The sequence below is a fragment of the Lissotriton helveticus genome, chromosome 2_1 (genome assembly GCF_964261635.1).
Source record: "Lissotriton helveticus chromosome 2_1, aLisHel1.1, whole genome shotgun sequence".
In the NCBI taxonomy this organism is placed as follows: domain Eukaryota; kingdom Metazoa; phylum Chordata; class Amphibia; order Caudata; family Salamandridae; genus Lissotriton; species Lissotriton helveticus.
Genome location: NC_136059.1, coordinates 1,908,366,368 through 1,908,379,553, shown reverse-complemented (window position 1 = coordinate 1,908,379,553; position 13,186 = coordinate 1,908,366,368). Strand labels below are relative to the sequence as shown.

The 13,186-nt window shown below is 45.0% G+C and overlaps 1 protein-coding gene across 15 annotated transcripts in view; it reads left to right on the top strand.

The window, feature by feature from the left end:
- BLTP1 (bridge-like lipid transfer protein family member 1) overlaps positions 1-13,186 on the top strand; it is a 2,102,388-nt gene that overhangs the window by 425,503 nt on the left and 1,663,699 nt on the right. For all 15 annotated transcript variants that reach the window (XM_078676841.1, XM_078676840.1, XM_078676839.1 and 12 more), the window contains one exon: positions 4,156-4,414. In XM_078676841.1, the coding sequence (XP_078532967.1) occupies positions 4,156-4,414 (259 nt within the window). The remainder of the gene's footprint in view (positions 1-4,155; positions 4,415-13,186) is intronic.

Here is a 13,186-nt window from a genome sequence, read left to right as displayed (position 1 = left end):
CCGGACGCAGGGGGATGGTGGAGAGGAAGGGCTGAGCAGGACATCAGTCCCGAGTGAAAGAGTGTGTGTGTGTGTGTGTGGGGGGGGGGTGATTATATACTGGGGAATGATATCCTTACTCGAGACTAATGGATGTTCACGGTGACGTATTCTTCCATCATCCATGGCCGGGCTGCTAGGTGAAAGTGGCAAAGATGTCTTTGCAATTGTGCGCACGCGTGTGGTTGTGTGCCTAAGTTTGGATACGTGCATGTGTGCATTGTGTGTTTGTGTAATCTGTGGGAGTGCGGTTAGGTGTGTTTAGATATGGTCGTGTTTTTGTGCTGTTGCCTTTGGTGTAGTTTTGCCCCTACCTGCGGTTGTGCTGGCGTTTCTACTTGCGTGTGCCTTGGTGTGATTGCATGTACGTGTGTCTGACAGCATGTTTGTGTCTCCGCGCTTGGCCTGTGATGAGGTCACTGTTTCCGAACCCTGAATGGGGAGCTCCCCGTCTGCCTGCCGTTGCCTAGACATTTTTTTTGTCAGTGAAATTTGGAGGGGGGGGGGGGCATATTCATTGGAAGACTCGCTCCCCTGTCATTTCCATGGCCTCTGGGCCGGGGCGCTCACCTAGCCTTTGATCTGCCGCGCAGCCGCCCGCATACTCTCAAATCCTTCTCTCAGATGTAATCGGGGCTCTGTGTGTTGTGTGTGTGGGGGGCTCTGTGTGTGTGGGGGGGGCTATGGGGGGCTCTGTGTGTGTGTGGGGGAGGGGCTCTGTGTGTGGCTCTGTGTGTATGTGGGGTGGCTCTGTGTGTGTGGGGGGGGGCTGTGTGTGTGTGTGGGGCTGTGTGTTGTGTGTGGGGCTGTGTGTTGTGTGTGGGGCTGTGTGTTGTGTGTGGGGCTGTGTTGTGTGTGGGGCTGTGTGTTGTGTGTGTGGCTGTGCGTTGTGTGTGTGGCTGTGTGTGTGTGTGTGTGGCTGTGTGTGTGTGGATGTGTGTGGGGCTCTGTGTGTGTGTGTGGCTCTGTGTGTGCGTGTCTGTGTGTGTGTGTGGGTGCAAATGCAATAGGTCTCGCATTTGCGAAAGATTAAGCTATTGACATTGTAAATGACAATGACATTTATTTATCTGTTTTCAAAACCAACACATAAATAAACAATTTGTCATTTACAATGCCAATAGCTCTAACTTTGGCAAAGGCGAAACCGTTGCATTGTAAATGCTTGTTTAGACCTGAGGCCACTCCATTTCTTACCGAAAAAGGAGAAAGTCAAGATGCTCACAGTAGCTCACGTTGTCTGCCCTGCACCCTGGAGACTGGATGGTTGCACTGGACTTGCAGGACGCCTATTTCCATATTCCTGTCCACAGGCAGTACCTGCGGTTCACCTTGGCCACGAACATTATTAGTTAACTGTGCTCACTTTTGGCCTTACCAGCACCCTGCAGGTGTTTACCAAGGTGATGATAGTGGTTGTAGCACACCTCAGGGGTTCCAGTCTTTCCCTCCCTCGATGGCTGGTGTTGAAAGCAGGCTCACCCCAGGGAGTCATCTCCCACATGCAGACGTCTGCGACCCCCACATTTGCTGGGTTCACCATAAATGTGGCAACTCACACCTGACTACCTCCCAGATTCTTCCTTTCATTGGAGGTGTTCTGGATACAGTGCAATTTGGCATATCTTGTAGAATGGTGAATCCAGCATATTCGAGCAATGATTCTGATGCATTAGCATCTATCCTGGAGTTTCGTGAGACTGACTCTCAGGCTGCTGGGTCTCATGGCCTGCATTCTGCTGGTAACTCCTGCCCGCTGGCATAGGCAGGCTCTGAAGTCCCAGTGGACGCAGCATCAGGGTAATGTCTCCGACCTGGTTCAGATATGGGAGGTATCCTAGTGATAGTTGACAGACCACAATTGGGTCAGTGACCAACCCCTCTCCCCTCCCCAACCAGAGCTGACTGTAGTGACACATGCATCATTCCTGGGCTGAGGCGGCTATCTGGGAGAGGTGTTGATCAGAGGACTCTGGTCTCCTGCAGAGTTTTAGCTCTGCACTACCTTGCTGAAATTGAGAGCTATTCAACTTGCATTAAAAGTGTTTCTTCCTCCCATCAAGGGGAGGCTAGTTCAAGTGTTCACGGACCACACAACCACCAGGTGGTATTGCAGCAACCTGAGTTTCGTCTTGGACCCTATGTCAAGGGGCCCTGCATCTCTGAACATGGCTGCAATGTCAGGGCCTTTCTGTGGTGGTTCGACATTTGTCAGGCTCTCTGAACGCCAGACCAGAGAGCTAGCGGAACACGAATGGCAGCTCCATCTGGAGGTGGTGCAAGGTCTCTTCACAGATTGGGGAGAACATTTGTTAGTGCTATTCACCTCCGCTGAGAACAACAATGTAAGCACTTCTGCATGCTGGAGTTTCCAAGGCAACTAAAAGCACTTTTTTTATCTCAAGTGGAGCTCAGGCCTCCTGTACGCCTTTCTGCTGATACCACTCCTGCCCAGACGTCTCAAGAAGATCAGCAACGACCCGGCCCAAGTTATTCCTGTGGCTCCAAATTGCGCACTAGTTTTAACCTTCCTTATGTCTGTGCCCTTCAACTTTTTGTACAATTGCCTTCTTCTCTAAACGTTGAAAACTGCCTTTCTAGTAGCCATTACATCAAACAGGAAGGTTAGTGAGCTGCAAGCACTTTCTGTGCACCCTTCTTACCCATTGTTCTTCCCAGACAAACTGAAGCTCAGATCACATGCCACTTTCCTCCTGAAAGTGATGACACCTTTTCATGTGGGCTAGAAGACTATCACCTTGCCTACCTTCTTTGCTCCGCCGGCCGGACTGAAAAAGAACATTGTGGTTCTACATTGATTGATTGTACCAAAGCGTCCCGGGAGGACAATCAACTTTTCATTGGGTTCGTTGTGGTAAAGAAAGTGAGGGCCATGCAGAAACAGACCTTCTCATGATGAATAGTGTTCTGCATTAAGATCTTCAACACACTGGCCAAGAAGCAACCTCTTAAGGGCTTGTGTGCTCACTCTACCAGAGCCAAAGGCGGCGACCAATACATTAGCTTGTGGAGTCTCTGCCCTGGACATCTGGACATTTTGTCAAGATGCAATGTGGGCATCGTTGCACATGCTCAACAAGCACTACTGCCTGGATAGTCTGGTCCGTCATGATGGGCACCTTGACCGTTTGGTCCTGCAGGACTTTTTGGTCTAATCTTTTCACAGACCCATTTCTGGGGATGTATTGCTTGGGTATCAATTTTAAGGTAAGGAATCGGTGGCTACAATTCTCTATTAGATAAACAAGTTACTTAGAGTATTTACTAAATAAGGCGTTATCTAAGCTACCTAGCCGGAGATTCCATACCTGCCCGCTCTTCCTCTCTGCAAATGGTTTTCTTCATGTAGGGTTACCTTATGAGGTCCTTAGTATCTGTACACTGCTACATCAGCAACCTTTGTGGCTTTGCATTCTGGCATGGAAAGTTCCTGAAAAGTAACTGATGTCTGCACGCTGGAGTGTTGCTTAGGTAAACACTGCGCACGTCACTTCTGGTGTGGATGCTGAGGCATAGCCTAACTGTGTCACCTAATGGTGCTCGGAGGTCCTGCTCAAATTTTCCGAATCCAGTCTGACATCTGAGAAATATTTTAAGGTAAGAAATCTGCAGCTAGGTAGTCTCTACCAGATAAGGCTTTACCGAAGGTAAGTAACATACATATTTTGAAATCTGCATGAAAAATCCCATCTCTCACTCTCTCTTGTTACATTTGCAGCTGGGGAAAAGTCTACGGAAGGCCTAGTTGAGTTTTACACATAGAAAAAGACATGAGGTGTGAATGTAGCCAGGGGATGGTAAAGCTAATCGGCAATTATGTCAGATGCAAACTTGGTTCAAAAATGGGAATAGAGTAATTTGATTTCCAAATATTTAAATCAAGGGGTCTAACCTCATAAGTGGATAAAATGATCGCATTATTGAGGACATTTTTTTCTACCTGTAATTCCAGTTTACAGTGCTTCGCTCTTTTAAATCTAAGTGCTATTGCTGAGTTCAATAAATGCAAGAAAGCTCTTGAGTCATTTTGTACTCTGATAAATCAACTTCCTGGTACAGATGGCAAACTGTAGGCATGCTTATTTTTACTTTTAGGTAAGCTGAATGGCACAAAAAGAAAAGAATGGGACTTGCGGTCTGCAGGTATAGAAAACGAGAAGACGAATCAGCCTCTGAGCTTGCAGGTTCCTTTACGATCCCACAGCTCTTCTTCATCCTCAGAAGATAATAGCACTTCAAGTGCTGCCCTGCCTCTGCTGGGAGAAGACAAGGAGAGCCCTTCATCTGCCACAGATGATCATTTAGGTCGTTTGGAGTATCTAGCAGGTATTAAAACAGAAGATGCTAGTGGAAGGTAAGTTTGTTAATAAATACATTTCATTTGGATGGATATACTTTTTGCCTATATGTTTAATGAATGTTGTAATAGTTCTTTTTGGTGATTGTTCCTTGGACTCTCAGTACAGAGGGTGATTAGACAGAGAACGACTATTGTTGATTTATTGTCTCTAACCCACTCTATGGTTTGGAAAACGTTGACCTAGTTGTGTTGTGTCCGATGGTTTTTGATAGACATATTTCACAGTGGGGTAAGTTCTTCAAGATGTAGAATCCATTGGGAGTGCCTTAAAGAAAGGTAAACAACATACAATTTATGTTTATGATGGATACTTTTACCAGAATGTCTGTAGGCCCCATTCTGAGCAAGAAACTTTTGCAATAACTCTCTAGTGCCAGTAGAGGGTGCAGGTTCCATTACGACATCAAGCACAGGGTCTTGATGATATAATTGGGGTGATATATCACCAAGTTTGGCGCCTGTTTTTCTGCTTTTTGATGTGTCTGGAGCTTCGTTCTCTCATACGCTGTGTAAATCTTTTTTTACCTCAACGTTTTTCAGCTGGTGCAAATAGGGACATGCCTCCTCCGTAGAGGTTTCACATCCTGTTGTTGATACGACTGCCAAATGTCCAGTATGGATTCACACAACAACTCTTTGGTGCTTTGGCTTTATACACAAAATGTGTGACGTCTACCAGCAGATTCACTCAAAGGCCATGAAGGTACAGAAGGCCAAACTATCTATGGCTAACTCAGAAGAGGGTCATCTGGGGTGCCGGATGGAGGCAGTCACGGCAATGGTCCAGGTCACCAACGACGTTGATCCTGTCCACCACATCTTCAAAGGAGAAGAGGTGGCACAAGAAGTAAAAAGAGATACCCCAACACCATCAATCTAATCCTTACTTATTTAGAAAATCCTATGCATTGTTTCTATAATCGTCAATACTTTAGACATTCTCAAGCCCAATACACTTAAATGATAGCACCCACAGTATTAACCATAAATCCAAGGAAATAGACGAAGAGTTCTGGTTATCAATGGGTTATCTTTAACGGGCTGTGATAAATGTATTTAGGAGAGCGGCTGTCCCCTCTGGAGCATCCTTGCACCCCATGGGACCAGTTGCGGGCCCATATATTCTTATTCCGGGGATGCTTTTGGTACCTTAGGTTTTCTATTTGGTGCCACCTCCTTCTTTTGGGCCACGACCATGCCCTCTAGCTTCAGTGGAAACATTGGCTCCTGTCAGGTGTGACTCTACACTGAGTTCAACACCAATGTCTTACAATGTGTAGCAGCCTGGCCTAACTGCATATGCCGCCACGATCCATGTTGATGCAGCAGGTAGTGGTGTCTCACCTTTACCTTCTCAGTAAAATACATCTCGACCTTCTGGGGGTGGAAAAATAAGCAGTATGCAACAGGGACTGTGTTGCCTTCAGAAGTACTAGCCCTCATAGAGACCAGTGGGCTAGACACTTTCCCAGGCATTAATATTGACACCTCCTCAGGACCGCCACCGGGGATATCTGCTTTTTACTCGGTCATCAAGAAAACAGCTGAGGTACTTGACCTACAACTTCATGCAGTGAAGCTAAGGACTAATATCTTCATGAATATCTTACATGTGGTGCCGTTCACTTCAGAAACATTGCTCCCATTCTTTGACTCCTTAAAGGAGCCTTCGATGAAACCATCCTTGTGCCCTGCAGTTAATAGAGGCTGTATTCACTGATGCAGATGCACACCAGGGGATCCATCCTCCCTGCCTATTCACCCCACACTGGAAAGCTTAGTAGTGCAGAGCTTCTTTACTTCCAACACAGCCTCCTGATATGGAATCCAAACGCTTGGAAGCCATAGGTAAAAGGCATTTTCAGCTGGTGCTAGAACACATTCATTAGGAATCTTTGCAAAAAACCAAGCTCCTTCCTTGAGAGTTTCCAAAAGTAGCCACAGGCCTCCACAACAGGTAAGCAACAACAGGGGAACCCCTTTGTTCAGAAATACAGATGGAAAGTCAAGGACCATGACAAACAACTTCCACCCTCCTCTTCCCCAGTACCACCAGGACGCAGTAGTACTTTGCCTGGGAAGGAGCACAGCATGCCAGTGAGAGAAAGAGTGTCCCATTTACTACAGGCATGGAAGACCCTCACTTTGGACCCACTGGGTCCTACATATTGTAGAAAAGGGTCCCTCCCAATACTTTCTGTCCAGCATCCATCCATCTGTTTTCCCGGTGCCTCTCAGATTTTTGAAGAGCACCTGCAGTAAAAGATCCTGTTGCAGAAAGGGGTAGTAGAAGGGATGCCAGAGTAAGAATTGGGACGGGGTGCTAATCTAGGGACTTCCTTGTTCCCAAGAAGGACGACGGTCTGCAGCTGCATGATATCCCTGGCTCATGGTTTATTGGTGCTGGAGTTGGAAGAGTGAATCGTATCTTTAGACGTGCTGGACAAGTCATTCAACTATCCGATCCTGCAGTCCCATATAAAGTATTTGTACTTTGCTGTAGGCGCTACCCATTACCAATTTGCAGTACTTCTTTTAAATGGAGATCAGCACCTCTAGCCTTTATGAAGGTGATGGCAATAGTGGTGGTCTTTCTCAGACAGTCGGGATAGCGGTATTACTGGTTCTTGAACATTTGAAGTAAATAGCTTCCCTGTTAGACTTGGGTTTTCAAGTAGTTGACCCAAATTTCACTTGGAGCCCTCACAGTGCCTCCTTTTTATCGGTGCAGCACTGAACACCATTGTGCTCAGAGCTTTCTCTTCTCGGCAGAGAATGCAGGACGTTCGGATATGATTCAAATGTTTTTGATGGGGACTCAAGTCCCAGGCCGTAAGGTCCTTTCGTTTGATCAGTCCTTTGACTTCCTTTATCCCCCTGCTCACGCTGGCACATAAGGGTTCTGCAGTGGTGACTTTGCAAGCTGTGGTTCCAACTTCGCTGCAGATTCCAAGAATGCTGCAGCAGAGTTGAACTGGTGGGAAAGGAAGGATAACATCTTGCAAGGAAGACTTTAGAGGCCTCTGATTTCCAGAAGAGCAGAGTTGTCACATCAATCTGCTGGAACAGGATTATCTGATTGGTGCTCAAGGCTTTCCTCCTGACACTTCGTATTCAATCATTCCAGATTTTAACTGATAGTATGACCTGAATGTGGTACCTGAACAAGCAAGAATGAGTAGGATCTTTGACATTCTGTGGAGAAGCTCTAAGATACAGGGGCTGGGTCCACCACCCCATCCTGTGCATGAAGGATAGCTATCTTGTAGGTTCACTGAACATGAGCGCTGACAGTCTGTCAGCATCATCTAACCTACCACGATTGCCATCTCGATCCGGAGATAGTACAAGAGCTCTTTGCCCTTTGGGGACACTTCTGATGGACTCCTTTGTCACTCTAGACACCCATTGCCAAGTTTGGAGCCCTTCAACATTCTCTGAGTGGAACTTGGGGGGCATGTTTCATTCGGAGTAGAAAATCCCCCTCCTCTACGAATTCCCCGCAGGTCCTGATGAAGATAACCACAACCTGGCCCAAGTCATTCTTATTGCCCCAGACTGGCCATGAAGAGCATGGTATCCAGACCTTCGGCACCTGTTGGCTGTTTCTCCGCTTTGTCTTCCACACAGAGTGGACCTGTTGCTCCATTCGAGGGGACAGGTCCTGCACCTCCATCTTCACAGCCTACACATTCTTGCGTGGAGATTTGGAGAGGAAATCTGAGTGCCTTTCTCTAACCACTGGGAATGGTGGACGTGGTCTTTTCGGCATGTTACCCTTCCGCAAAGTCCATTTACTTGGAGAGATGGAATATTTTTGTTAACTGTTGTGCCAAGAGGAGAATTGATCCTTTAAATGTTTACCTTGTCTGTGTACTGCAGTTTGCACTGTTCTTGGTGCACTAAGCCTGTGCAGTGGCTACAGCCCAGGGATTACTTTCAGCGCTACCTGCTTTGCTCTGTTAAGTAGATGAACCCACCCTGTTTAAACCTCTGGTGGTGATGAGATTTCTGAAGGGTCTTGTGATGTGTTTACTATGGGAACTGTATCGATACTCCTATTTCTGACCCTTGTCCGGTTAATAAATCACTAATGGCCATACAACGGCACAGAAATCCGTTTTCTGATTAGGTCATAGCGCATGCTATCACATTAGGCAAGCACTATTCCTCCAGCCCCCATAGAACGCATACCAAGTTCTCAAAACAAATCAAACCTCCAGCAGACCTGGGAAATCCCCCGCAGCTATTGTTTTGATTCAGCCGAGAACTTCAGTAAAGAATGTACGAACGACCCGTTCTTATGACATCCTTATTGACGCATTATGTCCATCCTTACGTCAATCTCGGCACCTTTCAGGTATAAATAACACCGACATTGCCCTAAGCAAACACACGGTGGTGACGAGATTGGAGCAGCGCTACTTGACGGAGAGCCCCGCTGATGCAGGGAGCCCACGGACGCTGCCCCTCCCTTTTGACGCGCTGAGAGAGACGCTGCCTTTTCTCTTGCCGAGAAATCCAGCTCCGGCGTTTCCAGCCGCCCTCGCAGGCAGCTGGGATATCAAGTTCTGAGACTGAGATACCAGCCCTCCAGCCTTCTAAATCCCAGGTACTGAACTGACTAACCCCTTACAGAGAATTCTTGAGTCAGATTCTTGGCAAAGCAAACTTAACTTAAACTGCTACTTATTTACTCCCGCCCACGTATTAGGCTTAGGTCAGGTACATCGGGGTAGGCGTAGTTAGAAGCAGCCGTTGAGAACGATTAGTCAATGTATATATGTATGTATATCTTTTATCCATTTTAAGTATCATATGGCTAAGAAACCATATCAATGCTTTTACAGTATTATTTTATAATCCTGCTTTTACTATATGCACTTTACTTAACCTTAAGTATTGCAATCGTAGCGATTCATTTCTCTTGTATGAGAAAAGAGACTGATCAATAAACAAACATCTTTTTATTGAACACGCCCGTCTCTTCTTTTCTCTACAATCTGGTGAAAGTAAGTATGCACGTATTGACTGAGGAAAATAGCTGTCTTTTGTTTTCACACAACTCTAGAGATATACTCTTGATTAGAGAGAGCAAAGTTGTCATGTTCTATGGTTGTCAGAAACGAAATCCCTTCTTGTCTATCCAGGGAGGTTAAACTCCTCCTTGCCTATTCGAGAAAGTTTCTAGTGAACTCTGAGCTAGCTGGCACACATAACTTTAAGTCTAATATCGTCAGTAGAAGACATAGTTAACCACAGTCCTACGTCTATACTATTGAAGATATTATTCCAATGCGCAGAGCCTATTGGGATAATAGGAACTACACTACATGGCGCCCAACGGTTTGGATAGGCGATAAATCTAACGCAAGGCATTAGAGTAACTCAGTCGTGCTTTTTCACACAGACCCTTTTTTCCCCATAATACTCCAAAGACGTCTGGAGTGGGTGAAAGGTTAAATCCGCCAAGCTTAGTAGGAGGAGACTCCTATGTATGGTTCTTGGTTTATTCAACGTTGAAGGATACAGTGTTCCAAAATATTGTGCATCTAATCTTTGTTTCCGTAGAAACCTGATCTGTTACTAAACAGAAAACCCTTCCTGTCAGTGAAATGTCAGACAGTGAAGTAGAAAGGGAGACAGCTAGAGTAGCAGCTCAACTCCTAGCGGATGACAATAGTCTCCTGCAAACAGACCCGGGTGCAATACTCATCCCAGTCACCATAAGAAAAACTATAACTTTAAAACTTATAGAAAATGGACTGACACCAAGAGGTGGCACAGTCATATTCGTAATTGAGGCACACGAATATCGGCAGACAGAGGTATTCTATTCATGGATAAACTTTCCAGCAGCAAACGCTGTAACAAAGGAATTTCACTATTACAAAAAAGAGGAACCTCCGAATGAGTACACTCCTTTCGAGGAGGTGGAAATACCACTGAAATACCAAGAGCACCTGCTCTGGTTTAATGGCGCCCTAAAACATAATGATCACATCACCAGGCTCGGTCCACTAGGTAGACCAGGAGCAAAGTGGCCGGTTCCAGCCAGCTACACATCACATGCTGACATTAATAGAATGTCGAGCTAAGAACTCTTAGTTAAAATAAAAGAACTAACACAGGCATATAGAGACTTAGTTCAGTTGGCAACAGAGGATATAACTTTCCTCCAGAGGTTGAAAGAAACAGATATAGCAGAACAACCATTTGAACTTGCCAGAATCATAGAAAAATCCTATGAAGAACTAGGAAGAGATAGTTTAGGTGGGAAACCAGTGAAACCCCAACTAATTGAAAATCCTGAAAAGGTATTTATTAAAAATATTCTAAACACTCCAAAAAAGAGCTGGGATGGAAATAAACAATCCACTCCCAAAGAAAAAAGATTCCAGTCCAGAGGAAGGTCTCCTCGGCGGAGAGAAAGATCTCCGGACCAAGGACACAAGTCTCCCCAAAGGGAGCCTTCTGAGAAAAGATACAACCTTAGAAATAGGGATAATTTAAAGAAACCTGATAGATATCAAGATATTGATACACGTCCCTCTCGATCTTTTCAGACTTCCTCGCAGAAATCGGAAAGAAGAGGACGATCAGAACACAGGGAAGAGCACGTCAAGTCCAAAGACAAAGAACCTGCTCATCAAAGTAAAAAATTACAATTTCCAAAGAAGAAGGTAGCCAGTATTAAAGTAATCAAACATGCCGAAGATACTGAGGACACAGCTGAAAAACGGAGAATGGGCTCAGACAATGCTAGACAGCGCAGCAGAAGTGAGCATAGCTCGCAAGATCCTGATGAATCATCTGGAGACAGTGGACACAAATGAATACATTCAGGTGGAAACTGCAGATACCAGAGTTAGCAAACCTCATAAAATATATGAAATAACATTGCGTATAGAGGGAGATAAGACTAGAAAAATAAGGGGTCTATTTTGGGATAATCTCTCCAAGGGTTATGACATCCTTCTAGCTGAAAAAGACTGGCCACCGGAGTTTGTCAGGGAGTGCCCTCATGGCGAAGACATTATTATGCCTGCCTTCTCAAATCATATTCAAATTCATAAAAAATATACACTTGCAAGGAAGTGGGCAGTAGCCCAAGCTCCTGCATTATATAAAAACCATGTGGGATGGGATGAGGACTCCCCTCCTCACAAAATCCATTATATAAAAACCATGTGGGATGGGATGAGGACTCCCCTCCTCACAAAATCCAGTTAAAATCTCAACCTACTGCACAGAGGCAGTACCCAATTAAGCAAGAAGCTAAAAAACAGGTAAAAGAGATCCTAGATCAACTTGAATACCAGGGGGTGATTGAAACTTGCACCTCACAAATGAACAATCCTTTGTTTCCTGTCTCCAAACCAGATGATTCATATCGTCTTGTTTTGGACTACAGACACTTGAACTCATGTTGCAAGACCGTTGCAGTACAAAACTCACACAGTGCAGCACTAATGAATAGCATAGTGCGCAAAAAATACAAAACAACATTAGACATCTCTAATGGATTCTTTTGTCAAAATATAGCACCAGAAAGCAGATATTTGACCGCGTTCTCAATAAACGGCTCGCAAAAAAAATTCTGTCGTTTGCCCCAGGGGTTCAAGAACAGCCCAGGATTATTCTCAGCGAGAGTAACAGAGTTACTACAAATATATGATGACGAGGCATTATCTTATGTCGATGACATCTACCTAACAGATGATGACTTGGATACTCACTTAAAAAGAGTGAACACCATAATACTTGGGTTCGCAGCAGAGGGTTACAAATTCAACTTCAAAAAGTCAAGAATTGCCCATCTAACTGTCCTGTTTTTAGGATATGAACTATCAAGTGAAGGCAAAAGCCTGGCTGACAATTTCCTAGAGAAATGTGCTGTAATCCAAGCACCTAGAACGCTAAAAAACTTACAATCAATTCTAGGTTTCCTAAATTTCGGAAGAACTTACATTATAAATTATGCAGAGAGGGTTAAACCCCTCTATGATCTAATAAAACCAGATTTTAAAAGAATCAATTGGACTCAAAAACACACAGAAATTTTGAGATCTTTACAAAGAGATGTTAGTTAAAACAAAACTACAAACACGCGACAACACACGCAACCTTGTGATTCGAGTCATCCCAGGAAGATGCGGATTCACATACCTAACCTCTAATGAGGGAGAAACGGTACCAATAGCATACAAATCACACTTGTACACAAAAGCTGATATGAAATTTAGCCCAACAGAAAAAATTCTAACCGCGGTACAGACTGCTGTAGCGAAAGAAAGAGCCCTAGCACAAGGTAAACGAATAATCATCGTAACACCAATACCAGCCCTGGAGGCGGTAACAAAGGCAAGCATTCCGAATGCTAAAGCACTACATCCGAGATGGATACAATGGGCTAATTCCCTTGCTGCAACAGACGTGGTATATGAATTTGATCCTAATTTAAAAACACAAGAATTTCTCCAATATGAATTTGAATGTCCTCTGCCGACCGAAATTCTGCCTCTAGAACATTACGGCTGTATAATATATACGGACGGATCAGCACAACCCGCAGTTGGGGGTAAACATGCTTACAGTGCTGCGTGCGCGATTGTTAAAGGTCGCTGGCACAAAGGAAAATTTAGACCACTGGTAACTAAAACACAATCTCTAGGAGATTGTACAGCTCAGCGAGCTGAACTACTTGCATTCAAGATGGCGCTTGAAAATACCGATCGAGAATTCCCCACAATCATAGTGTGCGAT